The sequence below is a fragment of the Dunckerocampus dactyliophorus genome, chromosome 2 (assembly GCF_027744805.1).
Source record: "Dunckerocampus dactyliophorus isolate RoL2022-P2 chromosome 2, RoL_Ddac_1.1, whole genome shotgun sequence".
Lineage (NCBI taxonomy): Eukaryota > Metazoa > Chordata > Actinopteri > Syngnathiformes > Syngnathidae > Dunckerocampus > Dunckerocampus dactyliophorus.
The window spans coordinates 30292501-30317273 of record NC_072820.1 but is presented as its reverse complement, the minus strand read 5'-3'; the positions used below and the strand labels follow the sequence as shown (position 1 = coordinate 30317273).

Genomic DNA, 24773 nt, shown 5'->3' with positions numbered 1-24773 from the left:
ACATTTTTTCATTATTTTAGGTACACAAAATAGTGGTACAGTAAGAGTCCATTACTGTCCCTCATGGTACATTCTCCACTAATGTTCCCCTGAGATACAATTATTGAACTCCAAGGTAAGTGTTGCTACCAGGACACAAACGTCTACAGTGTCTTGTCACTGAGAGGGAAGGTACCATCATACCATCCACAAGACATTGCTTCCCCTAAATGTACAATGATGTATCGAGGTAAATGAAATAAATAATAAAAGGAGACTGCAACTGATTGCTGATTGAACAACCTGCGGGACAAATGATGTCACAGATTATTGAGGTCAGATTACAGTCCTCTCCAGACATCTGTCCCTCTAGCAGCCCTCCCTCCTCTCTGCAACGCTAAACCTGATGGGCTTCAGCCCACTTCAGCCTCCTGTTGAGCTCTGCGGCCCCGTTACAATTCACTTATCTGAAGAATCCCGGCGCAAAGGAACAGCTCAATCCTGATATATGTTGAATGAGCAGCTTCTGAGACAAAAATACACCTGAGTGCATCTCGGTGTCCTACCACCTTAAGTGTTACGTCAAGGAAGCTTAAGGTAATAGGCTTTAGTTCACATACACTGCAGCGTCCTGCGCTCAAAAGGCCTGGTTTATATGCTTGTTCAAGAACATGGAAGCTTTTTGTGCCATGTTACGTATGGCTTTTGTGTTCTATCTTGTCATTCATGGCTCGTCAACTTGTCTGAAGGGTTGCGCCTGCGCTGATGAGACCCTGGGAAGGTGTGTCTACTCTAGTTTGGTGAATCCCTGCTTTGTTATACCATGTTTTTCTTCTCATATTCCATTTTAGTGTAACCATATCTTGCCATTGTAGGTCTTTGCTATGCATGGAAACCCCCAGGACATTCCGCACAATTTCACAAAGATCCGTATGGAAAACTGCCATTTGACCGAGCTACCTCAAGGATCTTTCTCCAAAGTCACTTTGGATCTTTCTCCAAAGTGGTGTTCCTGTGACTAAATTTCAACATCACCCTAATAGACATGAAAAGCTTGGAGGGGCTGACCAACCTGACAGAGTTGTGCCTGCAGGGTAACAAACTGACTTCAGTAACGTGGACTTCGTTTCAAGACACGCCAAAACTTAAGATTGTGGACCTAAATATAATCGTCTAGACGCTCTGAGACACTTATCTTCACTGACTTACTTAGATTTATCCTTCAACCAATTTACCGTTATATCAAAAGATGTGTTCATGGACTGGCCCCTTTACCAGAAGGCAGAGAGAGTTTGGGCAAAGGAGTGGAGGAGTGAAAAAGTTTTTCTATGAGATCCAGTTGAAAACATGCACAAAGCCGCTGGCCTCTGCCCCTGAGACTTACATCAGCGTGCCTCGGAGCAAACACAACGCTCTCATGCTTAGTCAAGGCCAGGCCGGGCCCGACCATTGAGTGGATGTACGGTCAGAAGATTATAAGAGGATTTACCGGTAAGATTTTTTTTCATAGTGTCACCCATTAGAACCTGCTGTTGGAGCACTCAGACCTGCCAGTGGTATAGTTCAGTTCAAATCTCAACCAAAACAGATCTAGCTTGAATTTCCACTGGAGGGTGCATGACAACAGTTGTGTCAGCTTGGTAACACTATGACATTATAGAAATCTTAACACTGTGTTACCCTCCAGAATAGAGCCTTTGTGTTTAACCAGTCCCTGAAAAGCAATAGGCAACCACAACCAGTGACCAAATCCCAAATTTAAGTGAGTACCTTGGTCATGGTTTAAAAATGAACATAGTAAGCCCATGTAAGCATGAGAAGAACATTCAGATGTTCACCCAAACTCGAATTTGAGATTTTGGGGACCTAAGGGTATAGTGCTAACCATTGATCCAGAGTGCCACTGAATGACTTCAACCAAGCTACAGTTTGTAAAATCCATAAACATGCATAATCTTGTTCTATTTTCTCCACGTGACAGACATGTAGATGAGGAGACGGTTAACTCCACCCTGGTCATCCCCTCATTGCACCTAGCAGATGGAGGAGGACTTTATACCTGCACAGCCAACAACTTCATTGGCAACCCATCCTTCAGCATCACAGTGAACATCAGCACCACCAATGTCTCCAGTCACCTCCCGCTGCCTGCCCCTGTCCTCTCCCTCCCAGAGAACACCTACATTGACATCTACAACACCTACATGTGGAAGAGGCGGGCACACGAGAGGAACCTGCAGGAGGTCGAGTGTCAAGGCACTTTAGACAGCCTGCACGCAGCCAGCGATGAAGTCCTGTGCAAGATAAAGTCCAAAAGAAACAAAAGTCTGAGGACAAATGCAAAGGAGGAAGTGCAGCATATCTGTACTAAACTAATAATGTCAGCTGCCTTTTTTATTATAAGAAGTTTTTTTTAATTTATTTGTCATTACAATGTTCAGAAGGATTTTTGTTCCAAATGCATTTTATATTTTTTTATCGTGACACTGAATGTATATTACATTTCATTTAAAATTTATTTTATTGTATTTTAAAATTGTATTATGAATAATCATGTGTCATTCCAGATTAAAGAGAGACAGTCAAAGACAAATGCTGAGCCATCATTGTGGTTTTTTTTTTTTTGGGCACAATCACTCAAAGGATTTGTTACATAAGCGCTATATTCCCGTGCATTTATCCATACACTGCTAAGCAGATTAGAGTGATTTTCTCTCTGAACCCTTGTCAGAGGGACATGATATTTCCATTTAATGACAGCTCCCACTGCACATGTCCTGCACATTGATTGGTAAGGAGAAATATACAAGTCAACACATTACATTTATTTTAATAGTATTACAGTAATACCTTTTTGTGCTCTGAATTTTATGGAAGAAGCAAATACAGAAAATTAGTGTTCAGTCACAACATTTTCTGAATGTAATCATGTATTTATACTTGTTTTTATATTTTAAAATCATATAAACATATCAAAGAAAAAATGAATTAAATTCAACTTATTTTGAATTATTTTTGATGTTTTTAGTACTGCAATTTTGTTTGAAATGATCTTGGATACTACTGTTTGAAATAAAATAAATGAAATGAAATGAAAATCACTGATGTCCATAAACCTTTAGTATGTGATCCACTAGTGTCAAAATAGTTCTATGAGCTAATTAGCAACCGTAAGAAACAACATTAGCAGGGAGATCAATATTTTCCCACCTCACACTGATTTAATGAGTGCTCCATAGTCCTGTTGTGTCACAGACGACATTTTAAGGATTTGCATTAATCTAATAAGCCGATCGACTATAGCCTTGGCATGAAAAAGTAGGTGCACAAGCCTAATTTTTATGTTGAAATATTTATTGAAAATCAAGACAATATAAAGACAGTACAAATATGTCACATCCAAGAACCAGGCAGTGTCATTTATAGTTAATATGTGTATATAGCCATGTATTTTTACAAAGTCAGATATGAGCTAATACATTAATACAAGGACCACGTGACTGTAAATTGCCGACATTTGAAGGCATTGAAGCGAAACATTCATTTCTGTGAACATCTGTGCATATATTTTGACCCTCTACAAAGGAAATGTACATGCAGTTGCAATACACAGCAAGGTGCGCTTGAACATGTCAAGCATACGTTTAATATTCCCCCCTTTCTGTGGAGGTACAAGTGTTATATGTAATCATAGAACTGTACATACATTGAAAATTGAAATGATAAAAAAGCATGTTTTATAATACAACTACACAACGCAAATACTGCTAGCTAGCTTGTGTTACAGCAGGACAATACAGTGGCACATGTTAATCGTACAAAAGAAGCAAACATGTCATGCTTTCGGCGTGTTCCCACGCAATTTTTTCCTGCAGTGTGAAACTACACTAAATGTGAAACATTTCTGAAATGCTAAGATGATTACTCAGGTATGGAATGGATTGCAACGATGCAGCCAGTTATGATCGATTCATTACCCTTAGTACAATGACCTGGACATGCCTGTCAACCCTCTCGTTTTCCCAGGAAACGACTGTATTTAGCTCTTCTGTCCGGGCGCCCTACTGTTTATTTATTTTAGCTTTCATGAAAAAAGCACAGCACAGTTTCCGGTTCGCTCTGCAACATCAGCAAAACACATCCTGTAACCAGAATTTCACTTATTTTCAAATACAAATGTTGACAGGTATGTACCTGGATGAATGACAATATTCACATGCTAACAGGATTTGCTAATTTCCAGTAATCAGTAATAATCAAAAAAGCAGTAATAATAAAAAAGGAAATTTGTACAAAAAGTTAACTACTCATTTCTCTTAAAATTTAGCAACGGCAGAAGTGTAATTTCAGTGTGATCACAGAAATATTGTTGGGTGGTTAAAATCCTAAATACAGTCGTTTCTTGCTATATCGCAGTTCCAATATCGCACCTTCACCATCGTCTTTTTTCCAAAAATCACTGTTTTGTAGATGACTTATGGCCTAATAGTCAAAAAATATTGAAAGATAAGTTATATGTAGTATTGTGGTCACTAGGCATCAGTAATGTTATGAGACATGACATCAGATTGCATCACCGTTCACACTGCATGGAAACTGACTACTGAGCCAGCAGAGCCGAGCCGACATTGCATGGATGAGACGGACATGCCATGGCTGAGATCGAGTAAATAAAGGTTCTCCTCTCATTCTGTGGTGAAGTGGTAAGTTTTTGGCTTCTTTGTCCTTCCCAACTGCCTTTGAAACACTTTCTTATGTTTTGAATAAGTGCATTAGAGAGGATAACTAGTTAGCTCGGTAGCTTGTTATGCTAGCAGCAGCCGTCTTGTCCATAGCCTACCATACCATAGCCTGCGCAATGTGATGCAAACAAAGAATAATAGATTGTAAGAGTGACTTTAGGGTGTTATTTCATGTCTACAGGGCTCTAATAATGTTGTAACTATGAAAATATTCAGTTTATTAATACTGAATCCTACTTTGCTTCATACAGGAAATTCACTTATCGAGGTCGGGTTTGGAACCAATTAACCGTAATAAACGAGGGATTACAGTAGTTGCATCTACTATTTGTACGAATACATTTTTAGAATAATAATAAAATAAACAGTATTTGTATTTCATGTTTTCGGCAAATAATGTACACAGTATGTGCAAATACACATTGTTATTATGCAATAGAGAGTAGAAAAGCTAATCACTTCAAGTACATTTGAGGTACATTGTTTATTAATTGTGAACGTTAAGTTGACGACGCACCCTGTGATTAATTTTGACATAGCGTTTATGAGAGTGGAGGCCACAATTTGCGGAAATGCAATAGGTGTGTTTGTTTTCTCGACTTACTGTCTCATACTGTCTCTTGTCACTGTTGCTAAAATGATGTAATCCTCCTCAAGATGGCAGTGTGGTGATAATCTACCAAGAAAGAAAGGAGGTCAGCTGAGGAGCTGAGGACACACATCTGTGAACCCTCATTAAGGGTTTAGCATACTTGGTCAGGTCAGAGTATGCCCCTTCCTACCAGATGTGAAGTTCAGTTCATGCCCTGACAGGCGAACAAAGAGCAGAGAAGTCATTTAAAAAATGAATAGGTTGTTTGACAGGGCCGCACGGTGGCCTAGTGGTTAGCATGTTGGCCACACAATCAGGAGAGCGGGAAGGTCTGGGTTAGAATCTCCGTTGGGCATCTCTGTGTGGAGTTTGCATGTTCTCCCCGTGCGTGGGTTTTCACCGGGTTCTCCGGTTTCCTCCCACATTCCAAAAACATGCATGTTAGCTTAATTCGCGACGCTAAAATGAATGAGAGTGTGAATGATTGTTTGTCGGTGATTGGTTGGCGACCAGTTCAGGGTGTACCCCGCCTCTCCCCCGAAGTCAGCTGAGATAAGCTCCAGCATACTCGGGACCCTAGTGAGGATAAGCGGCATAGAAGATGGATGGATGGAGGTTGTTTGACTTGGAATCAATAGTAACCTTGGTTGTTTTCATTGATTTTTTGCTCCAGCCTCAATTTCAACTCAGACACCAACGCCGAGCTGATGTTGCCTTCCTTACGGTGACTCAGTTTCCCTTTCTTTGAGCTTCTGGTGGCCAACGCACCCGATATAGTCGGTACAGCACGGGGCCTCTCGGGGGGACGTGTGGCCGGTGGGGCTGGAGGGGGCAGGCACGGGGCGCAGGGCGGGGTTGGCCTCAACCTTGGGGTTTCCTGCTTCGGGCTACTTTCTGGATCCTCCATGAGGAACTTCTCAGAGGGGTTTCCAAATTTGAAGATGGGCATGCGGAAAGTCCAGGGCTGCTGGTCCCTGGGCCGCCTCTTGATGACACGGCGTGCCGGCGTGATCCTGTTTTGCGACTTTGCATTGCGCATGTACATGACTGTGGAGATGAGCACAGTGGCTCCTACCAACACGCTAATGATAAATGTAAGCATGCCTAAAGCTTTCATTGGATTGTCCCTACTTTTCATTAAAAAGGCCGCCATAGGCCCCTTGAGAGGAGTCTGGAAAAGAGCACAGATACAATTGGAATCATCCAAGCGCAAACTGCTTCAAAGCATGATTGATGGGTGAGCGAAGCACTGAGGGAGGAGGCCCAAACAACAACTACACTACACAGGATATTCTTTACACTAGGACACTAGGTGTTTGTTGGGAGTGTGTCTGGCAGTGCGCTGATGCTTGGTGGATTTGACTTTGGCATGCAGCTGATGAGGGCCAATCAGAGTACAAGAGCATATTTGCTTGAACAAAAAATTGACTTAAAACGACAGAAAAAGTAGAATTTCAGTGGCAAATGTGGCAGAATCCAACAAATGGTGCTTGTTTTATCTTTTTTCATATCTCTGTTGGAGCATCTCTGTGTGGCGTATGCATGTTCCCCCCCGTGCATGGGTGGGTTCTCTACGGGTACTCCAGCTTTCTCCCACATTCCAAAAACATGCATGTTAGGTTAATTGGAGACCGAATTGTCCATAGGTGTGAATGTGAGTGTGAATGGTTGTTTGTCTATATGTGCCCTGCTATTGACTGGTGGCCAGTCCAGGGTGTACCCCACCTCTCACCCGCAGATAGCTGGGATAGGTTCCAGCATACCCGTGACCCTACTGAGGACAAGTGGTACAGAAAATGGATGGATCGAGCCTTCTGTTGATCAACGGTCCTGCGCCTGCTTGCAGCTGGCGTCCTGAAAAAAGTTCTTTAGTTCGTAAAGTTCTTCAAACATGCTCTAGCACTCTTTCCACATAGCCAACCAGGGAAAAATAAAAAGATGGGACAGACACAAAGTGAAGTTCAGGCATCACTTTCCTCACTTGGGTCTGCGAACCACTTTGATATAGTTACTCTCCGGGTTGATTCTGGACTTTTTCACAGCACTACAGTACAGGATTGTGGATATGCAGACAGTTAGCAAAATGAGAGTGATGACAAGGCTTAAACAAATGCCGAAAACAGTCAGCGGACGCTTGCTGAGGCCCATGAAGTATGAAATGACGCGTTCCTTGATCTGGAAAGCACGATGCACAACACACAAGACCAGAAACATTGTCAACATACAAGACTGACGCAATGAAAAGACAAGTGAATGAGCATAACGATGCATGGAAATAATTGTTACAAATGTAATGGTGCCATGTGATAAGCTGCAGCATAGCAAGGCAACAACTGAAATGCTAAAATGCAGAACTCTACATCAGCACGAGCTACCAGCATCAAACAGCAGAAGAAGTTATAGAAGGTCTTACCGCCTCTGTGATGTCAATGTTGACTACAGCGGTGGTGCTGAAGGATGGAGAACCGAGGTCTCTGGCCTGGACCACCAGCGACCACTTGCAGTCCTTCTGCATGGTGATGTTGTGCACAATCTCCATGGACTTGATGTACGGTTTCAGCTGGATTTCGCCCGTCTCCGCGTTTATGTCGAACGCATTGTCGGGGTCCGCCGTCATGATGGAGTACTGAACCACGTTGTTGGGAGACTCTGCATCCTCGTCCACCGCCTGCAGAGCAGTTGGTCATTTAGACTTTGTTTGTGTGTCAGTCAGCCCTAGCGAGCTGCAGCTCAGAGGTTATTTTGGAGGTGCACATCTATGGAGTTATATTTGTGCCTTCATTTTGAGCTAGCAAAGGCAGATTTTGAGCCATATCAATGTGCTATAACTACTGTTGTGTGCTCAGTCACATCGTTGCACTCTTTCACTCTCTCACTCTCTTTTTCTTTTGTTTGTCGCTGAACGCTTGTTGTTGAGGGGCGAGGAGAGCAGGTGTACATGCACTGATACCGAGCTTTGGGGACTAGGCTCCTGGCTGGAGCTTGCGAGTTGCATGCCTGGAGGGTGGCCAGGCGTATGGGCGTGTGCAGTGGTCAAAATGTGTGCCAGTTGTTTTCTCTCTGGGAGGGGAGGGCACTGATATAATAATACATTTTTTTTCTAACATTCTTGCGATTGACCGGCAAAGTCCCAAAGATCGCTAGTAGTTCGCAATCAATGGGTTGGTGACCCCTGCTCTATGCCACGTTAGTCCACTCCTCTTCATTGACTGTGTGAAGTTGCTGGATATTGGATATCCAGCGCATCCCAAGCATGCTCAATGGGTGACATGTTCGGTATGCTGGCCATACAAGAACTGGGATGTTTTCAGGTTCCAGGTATTGTGTACAGATCCATTCAACATGGGGCCGTGCATTATCATGCTGCAACATGAGGTGGCAGTTGTGGATGAATGGCATAACAGTGGGCTTCAGGATCTGTCTCTGTGCATTCAAAATGCCATCAATAGAATGCACCTATGTTCGTTGCCCAATAACATATGCCTGCCCATACCATAACCCCACTGCCACCATGGGCCACTCGAAGCGCTCACCCACAAGACACCATACACTCTGTCTGTCATCTGCCCTACACAGTGAAAACAAGACGTAATTGAATGTGAAAACTCAAGTCTGTTATGACGACGAACCGTTGTCAGGTCGAGACCCCGATGATGACGATAAGCATGTAGATGAGCTTCCCGTGACACGGTTTCTGACAGTTTGTGCAGAAATGTTTTGGTTATGCCAACCAGCTCTTCTGTGGCTGGTCTGAGGCTATCTTAGAGGTGAAGATATTGGATGTGGATGTCCTATGCTGTTGTGGTTGCACGTAGTCTGCAGTTGTGAGGCCGGTTGGATGTGTGCCAAATTCTCTGAAATGGTTTATGGTAGAGAAATTAACATTCAGTTCACGGGTAACAGCTCTGGTAGGCATTCCTGCAGTCATCATGCCTTTTGCTCGCTCCCTCAACACTTGCGACATTTGTGGCATTGTGCTGTATGTTATAACTGCACATTTTGGAGTGTCCTTTCACTGGAGCCAGCCTAAGGCACACCTGTGCAATAATCATAGCGTCTAATCAGCATCTTGACATGCCACGCTTGTGGTTTGGATGGATTGTCTCGGCACTAACACAGGTTTAGACATATTTGTGAATAATATGTGCAAGAAAGGCCTCTTGTGTACATAGAAAATTTTTTGATCTTTATGTTCAGCTCATGAAAGATGGGAGCAAAAACAAAAGTTTTGTTTTTTAGTTTATTTGCGAGAGGAGCATTGCGTTAATTAAATTACACTTTGTTATGCACACAAATGTAGTCATGAGTGAGCAAGCATGCCGTGGGTTTAATTTATGTTCTTTTTATTTTGAATCGCGTCAGTTGTCATTAAGAAACTGCAAGGTGCAATCGCATTATAGTGGCTACATTGCGCGCGCGTGTGTGGAATCGTTCCAGGTCTTGACTGCCTCTTCCAGTCGTGCCAAACGTGCTGGACGTTAGGTGTAAAGTGGGCCAAGGCACAATTGGCCTTGTGCGAGTATGCCCTTAATCTCTACTGAATTTTCTCACAATTCCAGTAAAGTGTAGTTTCTCTACCTAGTAGGAAAGTTGGTGAATTATGGTTTTGCCAACTTTTCAAGAAAAAATAAAATAAAATTGTGAAAAATTTAAGAAAGATACGGTTTTGGTTGATAAGTACCATCATAAATACTGTCATAAATACACAAAATATGAACGTTCCAAATAAAAGTGTGACCTGTATTTGGCCCACAGAAAAAAAAACAGCTTTCCAAACAACCATAAAAATTTCATTTTCAGCTAAATACAGTACCATAATTTTTGGTCTATAGGCCGCTACTTTTTCTGCATGCTTTGAACCCTACAGCTTGAGCCCATGATTTTTAGAGTGCAGCTTCAGGAAGTAGTGACGTGGACGAGTGAAGTGGAAGCTAATGGCACATTTTGAAGTCTTATGTAGTGATCTCTTCTGTTTGGACTACTCGGACCACCAACTGTCCACCAACCGTATCACCAACAGGTTTCAAATGGCTGGACTGAATGAAGGTCATAGCTCAAGCTGAATTGCTAATTTTATTCCAGACAACGTAGAGCCACAACGAGAGCGAGAGAGAGACTGACAAAGTGTGATTTTGTGATTTTCGTTAAGACGATTTTAGTGGTTTTAGTTCTCAGGAGGAGGAGGAGGACTGCAATGAATAACTTTTTTGGTAGGCTACTGTTGCTACTAGCCGTCTTACAGTCACTATTCTCCACTGTTTAACTAGTCATGTTAAAACACACTGTTCGGCACTGTTTGGAAAAAAGCATTTATTTAATCAAAAGTTTAAAAAAATTCTTTGTGTGTATCATCTTTCTGTGTACTAAATATACTAAATATCCCATGTTATGACGTGGACACCTGCACTTATGGACCGGTGTATGTACAGTACAATATGTACAAATCTTTTTTTCTCTTTAAATTTAGTGGGTGTGGCTTACATACCAGTGTGCTCTATAGTCTGGAAATTCCGGTAGTTTTTTTTTTATCCTCAGTTGCTATCACGCACCTCCACTTTGACTGGTGTGCCGATGACCATGGTCTTCTCCAGCAGTTTGTCGTCAAATTCGGGCGAGTGGTCGTTCATGTCAAGCACGGTGACAAAGACTTCGGCCAGGCTGTACTTTCCCTCTGAGTCTTCTGCCTTCACGTAGAAGTTGAACTTGGAGCGCACCTCTGCGTCCAGGGTGGTCCACGGCTGTGTGGAGATGAGGCCAGTTGACGGGTGGATGGAAAACCTGCACCGGGGGTCACCACGGCAATCAGTAAATATTTTACATATTCAACAAGAATATCAACAAAAATGATTTCATTTCAAAAATGATGATTAACATAAAGGCATTTATGGCATTATGTTGACACCATAGCTGCATGCACACATCTTCGTGAAAGACTGAATTTGATGAAACCTTGCATGCAAGGAGACAAATTGATACAATCAAACGGTCACAAGAAAGAAATGCCTTCTTCCTACAGCGGTGTGAGGTCATTATTTAGGGTGGTATGTATGAGTTGAGGGGTATTCTAATGTGAGAGATTAAAGGGCTATTCCACACGGTAACGTTTTCAGGTCAAAACGGCCCAGTATTTTATCATTTCAGCCTCTCATCTACACGGAAACGGCGTTCTGGGTGTCCTGAAACGGTATTTTTTGAAAACGGCTTCCAGAATGGGGAAAATCTGAAAACACCGGCTTGTCATTTTTGTGTACACAACCGACACCGTTGACAAATCAACATAATGTCTGAATATTTAAGCTGATGTGACTCACACCAGTGGACATTCTCCTGATATTTAGTTGTCTTATACCCCATAATGACTCACAGAAGTAATTCCACTTCTCATAAGTCTAGATGAGCCGTGGAAAGCGAAAGACGATGGACTTATGCGCATGCGTTTTTTCCTTCTTCTATGGTTTGGTGTGTCACGTGGTTCCGTCTGCGTGTCTGTTCACAGCGCCACACGTAGGTGTGTCTTGTGAATCTTTTTCACTCAGTGATCTGTTCCCATCTGGATGCAACTATTTACTAATCCGACAGAGTGTGGAAGCACATTTTTTTCAACCCACTAAAAAGAAATTCTCAAGAGCGTTCCTGTGTGTACAGGGCTTAAATCTATCACACCTTCAGATGCCTAAGGCTACATAGGATAACACACAAAGAAGAATGCTAATCAGGAACACAATTCAAAAGTACAAATATTACTCATTTTTCTATCAAAAGATCATTATTTATAATAGTTGCATTGGTGGTTTGTGTTTCCACTTTGACGTTGTTGCTGCCATTTTATAACTCACAAGTTGCTCGCAAACTTTCACACAATTAACTATGGTGGCTGCCTGCAGACAAGCATAAATTTGCACTTTCCCCACGCTTTCCTTGCTTTTCCATCTCAGGCTCCAGCTGTCACCCTGCATGTTAATTGGCTCTCTCCGATGTGAGATGGGCCACACCGACTATTTTTAACCCTCCAATCCAGTTAGGAGATTAGCCTGAATTGTGCAGCCATCTTAGGGCGAGGCTGTTGTGCCTGAATAAACTCATTCCCTGCTAACTTCCTTGCCCAGAACCAAAACATGGATCAGGACCTTCACTGCTAGGAAGTCTCCAGTTGTGTTTTTTTTTGTTTTTTTACTTACAAATCTGACCCTGATCCATAAATGGTGTATTTGACTTCACCCCAGGGTCCTGAGTCTGGATCGTTTGCCTGCAGGAGCAACCAAGACCATAATAATGTCAAATAGAGACACCTGAAGAACACTTTGGTTGGGCTAAAAGGGCATTTGGTTGTGACTCACCATAACAGCTGCAACACTAGAGCCTCCAGGAGAGTTCTCTGCGACCCTGGCGATGTAATACTCTGACGTGAATTTGGGGGTGTTGTCATTAGTGTCCATGAGGTTGATCACGATGTCTGCTGTTGCGCTGAAGCGCTCGGGAGTGTCGATCTCCACCGCCAACAGCTGCATGATCATGATGGTAAAACAATCATAAATATAGACTATAAAAATAGACATTTTCATTTGAGTTCTGACCTTGAACGAGAGGGTCGGTCCTTTCTCATAGTCGATAACTGATGTGTCCTCCACAATGATGGTTACCTGGGCTTCGTTTAGGACCGTCTGGGGAACCACTCGTAGAACTCTGCTCGGTCCCACTAGTCTCAGTTTGAATTTGGCATTTGCCCCCTAAGAACCCAAAAATGTATTTAAAAGAAAAAAAATTGATGTAAATGATTTATTTTTTAAATATACAATCGACATATGTCAAACCTGATCTGAATCGTTGACGGTGATCTTGAATCCGCGTAAGATCTCCCCTGCAGGAGGGTGCTCGTACATTGTGACCTCAAACTTGCTCTGTGGTCCATTCTCGCCATAGAAGGTGGGCGGGTGGTTGTTGAGGTCCACCACTCGGACCGTCACCACGGCAATGTCGTAGTCCAACAAGTGATTGTCGCCTCCCACCTCAGATGCCTTGGTGTGATCATTACACATGCCATCAGTGTTTATGTTGGCAGCAATTTTTGATTCTGTTTTACTCTTTTTTTTTTCTAAAAATGTATTTTAGTTTTAGTCATCTATATTGACTTTGTTTTAGTTGACTAGATTTCATGTTTTAGTCACTTAAAATTGCAGTAAATTTAGTCAACTAAAATGTAAAGTTTAAAAGACAAGGCATTGTTAAAGTTTCCTTTAAACCAACTTCATTTAGGCTACCCGCGCAGCCTAATTGACAACACAATGCAGACCTGCTCTCAATGAATACAGGGTTATTCAAAAAGAATTACCGATTTCATGACGCATTGCTTCAGTCCTCAAACAGCAACATGGAATGAGTCAGTGACCATTTGAAAGAGGAGTTTTCTAAGTTTTGTAATGGCTGCTACTGGGGCGCTGTAATTTGAAATTTGCTTAGCGCATTGATGGTGATGGTGGCCACAATGAACACTTGTAATAAGGGAAATAAAACTTGATTGTTTGTAAAACACATGTGACTTGGCTGGAATTTTTGATTGCTTTCCCTTAATAAAATATTGCGTCATGAAATCGGTTCATTCTTTTTTATTAACCCTGTATAGCCCTGTAAGTCAATAATTTCAGACTAACCTTGGTGTTATTTTACCTGAAATTAGAAAAACATTCAAATATTTTTTTCAGATCTATATAAGTAATATGACACAGTACTGTAGTAATAAATCAACTCTGCATAACGCACTAGGTATCAATTCTGCTCTTTCTTTGTAATAAAAACAACAGTATACATACAGTAATATACACTATGAAAATAACAGAAGCCACACGGTGGCCTAGTAGTTATTTGTTATTTGTTTTGATTAGTTATGGTGTCATTTTTTGAGTTTAAATTATTCTTTACAATCTCTACAACCAAAACGATTTACAACTATCAGAGCTACCTTGACTTTGACTTCGTAGAGTTCATTTTTGAGCAGGGATGGATGCGTTGTCAAGGTGATGCATCCACTTGTGCTGTTTATATCGAAGACACCATCACTTCCTGAAACCGATATTCAATTATTATTGTAGCGTGAGTCATCTTACTGCATGATGATTTTTGTCCGCTCTTACCATCGATGATGGAGTAATAAATGGGGTTAGGATTGCCTTGATCCCCATCTCTGGCATACACGGTAAATATCTCAGAGCCCTGGTTGACAAAAGAGAGATTAAACGTCTGCATTTTTAGCATCTGATGTGTTATTACGTGATGTGTGGTAGGGCGGAGGCCCAACTCACAGGAACGGAGACTTCGTAGATGTATCCAAAGTAAGGCGTTCCTATGAAGGATGGAGGCATGTCTTGGGCATCAAGGATGTTGACTGTTATGGTGGCCGTGGAGGTCAAAACCTGATGTTTACCCTTATATTTCCCTCCTCCATCCTGAAGGAAACAAATAGTCAAGAAAGCTGACCCTGGATTAGTTGAACAGGATCAAGCTTATTGCTAGAGATTCTCCATAAGGTTAATTAGAGTAAACCAGAAGTGGTTGATCACAAGGTGAATTCAGCAGTGGTTAAACTAAAGAGTCATAAAACCAATTTCTCAATCAAGGTTCCAGAGTCTTTAGTTGATTACAAAAATGCACTGTTAAGGTATTTGATTGTAGATTGATTATGATCCGAAACCGTAACATCCAAGCGGACAGGACAACAGTGACCTCTCACCTTGGCAACCACGGTCACAAAGTGCGTAGGCGTGGTCTCATAGTCCAGCGCTGCGCCAGGTTTCACCCTCAGGATCCCATTGTGGCTGTCGATGGTGAACTTGGCAACTGGCGACGGCTGACAAGGAGACATGGTTACAAGGGGTTAAATTCTGTTGACTTTCACTTCAGCATTGGACATTCGTCCCTCGCATTGTAAGCTGCTGGACCCGAGCAAACATAAGCTGTCATTAAGCTTTCAATGTGTTGCTCAAATGTAATTAAAAATTTTAATCCACTCAAGTAACTCATTTTCCCGACTGTTCATTTGAGATTAATCTTTTCTCTTGCACACGCTGTTTCATCACTCAAATGCCCCCTTTTTTTTTTTAGGTTATTCCCGGCCACATGACCGTTCCCCATGATGTCAGCTCGACCTTGAGATATTTTGCAAACTCTTACAGCTAGGAAATATTTGCTGATGTAGAGGAAAATAAGATAACTCCAGTCTGTAGCTCCAAGGGATCACCCATTCAACCAATTTCCCCAATGTATCTTGAACCACAACACAGAAGTATCACAATAAGTAACCTAGATGCCGTCTTCTTCTGTAACATGCTCCAGTATCTACCCCGGGGCCAGCAAATGACATTGCCACATCTGGGGCCACATCAGGGCTCTTTACCAGTTGGAGCAACCCAGAAAGCCTCCAGTGAAAGGTGGTCAAGAAGAACCTTAATCTGACACCCATAGTCTGAGCTCCTCACTCCAAAACTCACCCACCTTCTTTCTTACTACCAGGACCCAAATGTTTTAATTCTGGAGACCTTCTGACCCAGCCTCTCTCACCACAACCAGACTAGTGTACTACTGAGTATCTCTAGCTTTGTCTTGAAGGAAACTCTACTTGACTCAAATCACAAACTTACTTACTGCTAAGTCAAAAAAGAATCTTCCAGCAGAAACATGGTATCCCTTCATATGTCATGGAACATCCCTGGCATTCTTGGTAATGGTTATCATCTTAGACAACACTGGTCTGAACATGCACCAGACTTCAGCTTGTATTCAAGAACCATTCTTTATCCTTGCCAGGTTCCTGCAATTCCAATCTTTCATTTTAGCACCGTTCTGGGCTTCGAACAGAAGCTCATGTCCCCACAGACATCAGGAAACACATGGGACCACCTCTACCACATTACCGCATGGATGATTCTTGGAGGGGAGTATGGGATTAATCAAATCCATCCATCCATTTGCTACACTTCTTATCCTGAAACTGAATATCCAAATTCTAAAGGAACCCCATTATTTTTCTGAAAAACGATGAAAGCATCAGAAAAAAGGATCAAGCTCAAATTCATTTTGCTCTTTCGTCTGCATCCAAACTAGAGCAGCCTTAGATTTATTTTAATTCAAATGCAAAAGTGGTTTAAAGTGTCACAAGTTCCACGTCATCTGCATAATCCTAAAATCCGCAGGTTCACCTGTAGGAAATAGGAGACGCTTCCTCCTGAACCCATATCTTTATCCAGCGCCTGGACTCTGTAGACGCTGCTCCCTTCCACAGCATCCTGAAGAAGACATAAACATGACCATGAGGAGGGTTTTTTTTCCAAAACGTGGGTCGCATTGATAACAGTACGCTATACCTCTTGGATATTAACGATGAAAGGCAGGTTTTGGAATTCAGGAGGTTCATCGTTTGCATCAGTGACAAACACTCTCACTGTTTCAACCACCTGAAAACACAACAAAAGACTCAGTTTCATTACAAACAAAATGTATTCCTATATTGGATTGACTTACATTGGATATGGTTTTAGCATCATTAATGCACTAAATTATTCCTCAATTTTTATGTATGTGGCCTTTGTTTAGACACCCCTGGCCTAGAGGCCCTGTCCACACAGAAATGTTCCTGGGATTTCTTTTCTGGTGATCTGAAGAAAATTTGCGTCCACATTGTTCTGGATTAGTCAATAGTCACATCCAGATGGAAACGGATCACTGGGTGAAAACGATGTAATACACAAGTCACACCCTAGAGTGGAATTACATCTGCCAGTCATTTTGGAGTATAAGACAACAAAATATCAGGATAATAGAAAAAGCTGTTGACTTGTTGGCTTGTCACTTCTGATCACGAGACGGGTTGGCGGCGGTACAGTGACGTCAACGTTTACAGAAAGAAATGGTTTGCTTGTCTACACGGAAAAAACAAGCCGGCGTTAGTAGATTTTCCCACCTTGAAAGCAGTTTTCAAAAAATACTGTTTCAGGGCACCCAGGACGTTGTTTCTGTGTGGATGAAAGGCTGAAACGATAAAATATTTTGCCCTTTTGACCTGAAAACCTGTGGAAAGCCCCAGAATGATTTATAAGCACTGCTTACTCACTTTATTTCGACCGTCCGTAATGCTGACGAGCACTGAAATCTCATCTTGTTTCTGCAAAATAATTACAATGAATTAAGACATATTTAGAGCATAGCTTCTGAGAGAGTTGAGGTGTCTTCTCACCTCTCTGTCCAGCTCCAGAACTAGGGTCACGTTTCCTGATTTGGGCTCAACACTGAAATACTCCTTGGAGCCCTTTTCAAACATCAAACCGTATCGTATTGGATCTCCTTCTGGATCTGTGCCATTGAGGATGTATAGCTGTGTTCCTGTGTGAATCATTTCAACAAAATGCAGTGACATGATGTTTATGAACTGGAAATGTTTTGATAAGCGGGTCAAACGAGCAAATATGTCACACAATCCATAAGGTATTACAACTGTGATTAGCTGCGGCTTCAGAACCTCTACGGGCATTTCACAATAAAAAGGACACCACAGCTTGATCAAAACAAGTTACGTCTTCATGTGACTCACCGACTGGTGTATCCTCAGAGATGCTGAACAAAGCCATGTTCCCGTTTGTACTGCTGGGTCCATTGTCGTAGAAATACGGGGCATAGTCAAATAGTCCTTTGTGGGAAAACGTGAAATGGGCATATATAACATGACATAAACAGTATTTCTAATAGTAAGTGATGACTCATGAACTTACTTGCTGAGGTTGAAAGCAGAGGTGAGAAGGACAACAGGGATGAAAGGTTACTAATGTGTGTGAAGAAGCTCAAGAATATGCATTTAAATACAAAGGACAGTCAGTGTAGGGTGCGACACGCTAAGATGGACCTTCCCTGGAGGATTAATCGCCTAAGAAGTATTATCCACGCGCAGACAAAAAGAAAACAAACCTTACCCGAGCTAAAGTGGAGCAAGAGGACAAAGGTGAAAAGAGACATTTTCTTCTCTTTCTTCATCCTGGCGGGGAGGTGAGGCCCGGCTGGCTCATGTGGAAGGCTTCTTGGGGGCTGGCAGGGATGGTTGCGAGCTGTGAGAGTACTGTGCCCTTCTCCAGGCAGCTCAGAAGGGAGGAAGAAGAAGAGGCTGGGACTCACAAGGCGCTAATCCAGTGACGCATCCCTTCCCTCTGCAGACATCTACCTACTATGCAGCTCGGAATCATCCTGGAAGAGAGCTCTCACAGCACGGATGTGGCGCTCACACCTTTTGCATATGTGTTAAATCCAAGTGAAACAAGCTTCTCTGGGAGACTAGGAGACTGTATGATTCAGTGTCTATTATCCTTGGCGGTAACATGGTGGTACAAAACTGATGGAGAACCGACTGCTTAGGCAGACCACATAGCAGGAAAAGTACAGTTTCTCTTGCTATGGCAGATCAAGACACAAAGTCAAAAGTTACATTGGCAAAAACATGAATAGACTTGGAGATTGTATGGTTCAGCATCTATAATCCTTCTCTGTAATGTGGTGGTACAAAATCAATGGAGAACCAACTGCTTAGGCTGGCTACGTAGCAGGAAATCTAGTTCTCTTGTAATGGTAGCTCAAGACACAAATTTTGGTTCGTCCTCCCTATGACTCAAGTTACTTCCAAAAAGTTCCGACGGACAGCGACCCAATAAAAACTGTTGCGGTATCCTAAAAGCAAATCCTGAATGTTAGCTACGGCAACACATTAAACCTCACCTTCCACAAATAAATAGTAGGGGTGCCACGAGACACCCAACTCGAGACGAGACGAGACGATGCACAAGATAGTTTCCACAAGAACGAGACAAGACAAGATTTTAACATTCATTTTAAGAAAAGTACAATAAAAAAATATGACTGGACAGTCAGACTTTTTTATTTAATGGAGTCACAAAACTATGCAGGTGTGTTTTGAAATGTTTCTTGTCCCACAAATTCATGCTCAAAGATATTATTGTCAACATTATTTGAGACCAACTAATTCACTATTATGATAATGTACTGTATAACAATAATAATAATAATACATCTCACTGTTTTTCTCTTATCTACTTGTCTTTGTCTATTCACATCAGGGCTGTAATTTCTGCAATGAGCCAAGTTCCACAAATGGCCCTTGCGCCACACTTTGGACACCCCTGCATGTCTTGCCAGGAAGGCGTGGTGCAGCCAGGCGATGGAGGATTGTGTCCAAGCACTACTTTCTTGGCTCTGTTGGTCAAGGGTTCACTTACATTGTGGAGTTTTTTGGTTATTTCCTACAGCTTTCAGACGTGCACAGCACGGCGTTACGTAGATGGAGCTCACGCTCACTCACCTGCTCGGCGGATTTTTCACCTTTGTTGATGGCTTGTATTTAATTACTGAATAAATGCATGATGCAAGAAACGCTTATATGTAGGGATGTCCGATATCGGCTTTTTTGCCGATATCCGATATGCCGATATTGTCCAACTCTCAATTTCCGATTCCGATATCTACCGATACCAATATGTGTAACATAAATACTTTTTCTTTCTTTTTTTTTACCGGGGCCACTACAGTGGCTGCCTTTCAAAAAATAATTAACATATTATGTATTATTATAATGTATGTTATTATGTATTATTGAAATTGAAATGATCTGTTACGTTTTTATTTATTTATTCTTATTTTATTTTCTTATTTTTCTTAACTCTCCTATTTTGCTTTGTTTTATTTTTAAGTGATTGCGATTATTAGGACACCTTTACAGAGCTGCTAGAAACGTGAATTTCTCTCGGAGACAAATTAAGCATGTCTGTCTATCTTTCAAGCAGCTCTGTTTGTTCTCCTACTATTATCATCTTTGAAATAATACGGTATATTCTATCCTATGGATACATTTTTACATGCCATGAGAGCGAGGTCCCACATCGGTAGGCATCGGAGCCGGGGCTAAGATGAAAGCTAAGCGGCTATCAAGGAAGTGAAGATTCAAGCCTTCGGTACCTTCCATTATCATGGGAAACATGAATTCACTACAGAACAAGATCGACGAGCTGACAAAGAACGTCAAGACCTTCAGGGAGTGCAGCTTATTGGCTTCACTGAAACATGGCTAACAGCTAGTGTCCCACATGCTAACGTGGGGAGCTAGCAGACTTTGCACAGTCAGAGCGGACAGGGACAGCCTGTGGAAAGTGCAAATGAGGTGGACTTGCACTGTATGAACAAACTATATGTGTCATCCTGGCCATGTAAATATTAAAATGTCCAACTATACAGCATTTTTTAAAGTCGGTTTTCATTATCGGGAAAAAAAACCCAATACCAATATCTACTAATATCACATTTTTATGCCAATATCGGTGGGCCGATATTATCAGACATCCCTACTTATACGCGCACCCTTACTCGCTAAATATAGCAGCAGTGTCGCTAAATTGTCAACATAGATCACATCTACAGTATGTATGACGTGTGTTATGAAAGGGAACCAGTGATTGCCGGTACTTGAACATTGGTGCTGAGCCAAATGCAATGAGCATCAGTACAACCGCTCGGTGATTAAGGGTGCAGACAAGTCTGAACATCTACAGGGGTTGATCTGACAAATCTTTTAGTAAAGTTGATCAAATGTAGAATTACTCCAGCGTCTGCATGGACATCAACTAGTAGCAAGCAGCTGTTCAAACCCCAATGGAAAAAACAGACACGTCACTCACTGACACGGTGAACACCAAGGTAGGTTGGATTGCAAGGTGTGCTTAAAGCACTTCATGTGTTCTTCCAATAATGCCTTACACACTGCCATTTCCATATGACTGTGTTATCATTCATAGTAGCAATGCCACAGTTCACATTCTGTTTGGCTTCTGACTTGCTGTTTTCTTGTGATACAGCTTTTCTCCAAGCAAGAAATCTTCTCATGTTTTAATCTCACCCCTAACAAAGAGTCATGATAATTCTTTACAACTATCTAGCTAGCAGGTGCACAATCAACACTTTTCCCCCTAGTGTTTCCCACTTGTTGCTAGGCAGAATTTGGGGAGATAAGCAAGAAAGTAAAGCTGACAAGAAATTTGGCATTCACCAGCATGTTGTTTCCTTGCAATCGTTAGCAGTATATTCATTTATCGGGAGCCAACAGACGATATTTATTGTTAGCAAGGGATGATGCTTTTGTCTATGGCGTCATATCGCAGTGAAGAATCAAACTGTTTTTTATATGTGTAGCCAGGTGACACACTGGGGGGGCTCTGAACAAAGCTGTTAGTCCCAAGGACCGAGTGGCCTATAAACCTCCTGATGCTGCTCTCCTGGCAGCTCTTCAACCACGCCCATGCACTTTTGTTGGCATCACTTTAAGCAGCAGAGCGATTATCCGCCTGCAGCCTTAAGACAAAAAAACAACTTTTAACTGCAAAGCTTCTGCACTGTTTGTGTTTTTCCCCCTCTGTGAGTTGAGCCTTCTTAACACGAAGTGTGTCAGGGTGGAGAGAATGTTTGTTTCCAAATGATAACTAATCCTCCACCCAGAATCATTTGCAGAATAAGCCGGCTAAAAAAAAACCTCACCCCAAAATGAACAGCAGGATATGACTGGAAAAAAAGAAAAGTGACCAGGATTCATTTTAATGACTTATGGCCACATTTAATGGAGCTCAATTACCGTGCAGTGTCGTGTTTTGCACCCTTGACATAATATTGGTGACGTGTTAAAAAGGTGTCATGCATGTCACTGTCTTCACTTCCACACCTGTAAAAATAGCGTTTGACGTGCAATGACAACCAATTAGAATGCAGAAGTCTTTTATGTAACATAATTGCACTTTTTACTTAAATTGCACTCAAGACAAAGTCAAAAGGCACATTTTTTTTAAATTAAATTAAAACATGGAGAAAAATTGGGGAAAAAAATCAAATTATTTGTAGTATTGCATTTTTTAAGCTCTTTTTCTCTCTGTTGCATGATAGCATTGGCACAACAAAAATGGAGGAGTGGCCGTGTGCGTGGACGAACATCTGAACTACAAATTGGTGAAGAACATGTCACTTGCAATTGATTGAACATTTTAGAACACATAACGATTGAAATCTGTAAAAAAAAAAAAAAAAGCAAAAATGTATTACTGAGTTGTTAATACAGAACGCCTAAGTGGAGCATTGAAATGTTCAAGGATTGGATCAAAGCAACCTTCACAGACAGCTAAAAATAATCTTGGTATGTGGAGACTAATATTGACCTTCTGAATCCAGGTAAGCAAAGGATAATAGATGACTTCATAGATACAATGAACAGTTTGAGTCTATATCCTAAAATTACCAGACCAAGCAGAATAACGGATTATTGCGCAACGCTAATTGATCATATATTCTCTAATGACTATGATAAGAACAAATCGTGTGGTCTGCTAATTAACAATATACGTGACCATCTCCCAGTGTTTACAATTCAAAATGAAAACTAGAAATACAGAAAGATGGAAGACAAAAGGACCTTCCGAAGACTACGCACAGAGGACAGCACCAACACTTTTAGGAAAGATCTGGAAGAACAAAATGGGAAAGTGTGTACAGTGAAAATGATGTGGATGAAGCGTATAAACACTTTCCAAATGTTAAATGAAGTTGTACGATAAGCACTGTCCAATCAGAAAAAGGTCTAAAAAGCAAAAGAAGACAAATCAGCCTTGGATGATAAAGGGTCTGCAAAATGCCTGTAAGAAGAAAAACACATTACCTGTATATAGGAGATTTATAATGAAAATATACAGAACAATAAATTAACAAACATTTTGAGAGTGTGCAAGAAAGAATATTCTAGTCAATCACTAGACAAGAATACAAACGACATGAGAGCAAAATAGGGCATCCCAATCAGGATTATTAGGAATGGTACTAAGAAAGCAGATCACCCTCAATATTTCACAGATGGAAATACTAATAATGAATAACTACTTTGTAAATATTGGACCAAAACGTGAAGAAAAGAGCCCAGATTTCTTGTCAGTGGAGGAAAGGAATGAAATTATAGACAGGAAACCCAACTCCATGTTCCTCACTGATATGACAAAAAAGGAAATCATTGATATTGTCAGTAAATGTAAAGCAAAAACATCAACTGATTGTAATGGAATTGAAGAATTGGAATTGGAAAGGATAAAAAAAAGGTCACTAATGAGATCGCAGAACCGCTGCGTTAATTAATGAACTAAAACTTAAAAGATATTTTGATAAAAACAGGCTACTCCTGAATTTAAGTCAAACTAAAATTATGCTATTTGGTAATAGCAGTAAGGATTTGCAAATACAAATTGATGGTGTGGACATTGAAAGGGTGAATGAAAATACATTTCTGGGGGTCATAATAGATGAAATTATGAGCTGGAAATCTCACATTAAAAATATACAACATAAAGTGGCAAGAAATACCTCAATACTGAATAAAGCAAAATTTGTTTTGGACCAAAAATCACTCCATACTCTCTATTGCTCTCTGGTATTACCATATCTAACTTAGTATGTGGAGATATGGGGGAATAACTATAGAAGTACACTTCACTCACTGTCAATGCTTCAAAAAAGATCATTTAGCATAATCCATAATGCTGCTCATGGAGAACATACAAACTCTTTATTTCTAAAATCACAATTATTAAAATTTGCTGATCTAGTAAATTTTTAAACAGCTAAAATGATGCATAAAGCAAACTATGACCTTCTCAGCAAGAGAGTAGAAATATGACCTTAGAGAGAAACTTAAAACACTCATACGTGAGAACAATGCTTAAAACCATCAGCATATCAGTATGTGGAATCAAATGATGGAATGGGTTTTAAGTGAGGAACTCAAACAATGCACTAAAATGAGTGATTTCTAGAGACAATACAAGCAGTTGATGTTTACAAGTACAAGGAAGAAGAGTCCTGAAGCACTGTGTACATACAAGACTAAGTATAACCACTCTTACACTGACTACATATTAGTATTTATTTTTCTGAGTACATTGTCTGTACTCTGTACTCACTCATCCATTTATGTTTGTCTATTATTAACCCTTTGATCAATTATTAGATTAGATTATTATTAGATTATTCATGATTATTTATCATGACAGTTACAGTATATCATTTATTTGCAGTGACTACAACCTTGGCTCCAATTTTATCACTTTGTTTTGTCATTTTCATATGCATTTGAAACTGGCAAAGACTACATTGGGAATACAGGAAGTGAGCAAATGTATAGCAATCCATATTGAACTGATGGGGGGTAGGATTAAATTAGTTTTGCTTCTTCCTACTCCTTTTTGGACATGTGGAACTGTGAACTGTACTATGTGATGTGTTCCAATGGAACTTGTATGCATGTTCAAAGTGACATACTTACTTACTTACTTGTAAATAATAGGAGTGGAGATTTTATATTTTATTGATAATTTGACATTTCACTCTAAACTTAGCAA

The 24773-nt window shown here is 41.0% G+C and overlaps 1 protein-coding gene and 1 pseudogene across 3 annotated transcripts; one reads left to right on the top strand and one right to left on the bottom strand.

Moving 5' to 3' along the window:
• Window positions 1-296: 296 nt before the first annotated feature.
• LOC129168105 (leucine-rich repeat, immunoglobulin-like domain and transmembrane domain-containing protein 2) lies at window positions 297-2572 on the top strand (annotated as a pseudogene).
• Window positions 2573-3328: 756 nt separating this feature from the next.
• On the bottom strand, window positions 3329-18497 carry LOC129177587 (cadherin-related family member 1). 3 transcript variants are annotated; one of them, XM_054768874.1, is made up of 17 exons: window positions 18267-18496; window positions 17891-17986; window positions 17537-17682; window positions 17414-17464; window positions 16668-16757; window positions 16503-16589; window positions 15038-15154; window positions 14610-14753; window positions 14442-14520; window positions 14270-14370; window positions 13125-13328; window positions 12888-13040; window positions 12651-12815; window positions 12492-12559; window positions 10863-11091; window positions 7727-7981; window positions 3329-6484 (listed from the first exon to the last, which is right to left on the bottom strand). In XM_054768874.1, the coding sequence occupies exons 1-17, from the start codon at window positions 18325-18327 to the stop codon at window positions 5945-5947; spliced, it is 2586 nt and encodes an 861-aa protein (XP_054624849.1). In that variant the 5' UTR covers window positions 18328-18496; the 3' UTR covers window positions 3329-5944. The 3 variants fall into 3 exon arrangements, with proteins under 3 accessions (XP_054624849.1, XP_054624846.1, XP_054624848.1); XM_054768871.1 differs by having other exon boundaries at window positions 17891-18071; window positions 18267-18492; XM_054768873.1 differs by having other exon boundaries at window positions 6341-7488; window positions 17891-18071; window positions 18267-18497.
• Window positions 18498-24773: the final 6276 nt, after the last annotated feature.

Bases quoted from the DNA above. Each gene is read 5' to 3' on its own strand.
- LOC129177587 (XM_054768874.1), bottom strand. From the start codon at position 18,327: ATGAAGAAAGAGAAGAAAATGTCTCTTTTCACCTTTGTCCTCTTGCTC. The intron at 17,465-17,536 runs GTGAGAAGACAC...ATTATTTTGCAG, and splicing joins TTCTGGAGCTGGACAGAGAG to AAACAAGATGAGATTTCAGT. The intron at 14,521-14,609 runs GTGAGTTGGGCC...TTTGTCAACCAG, and splicing joins TCTACGAAGTCTCCGTTCCT to GGCTCTGAGATATTTACCGT.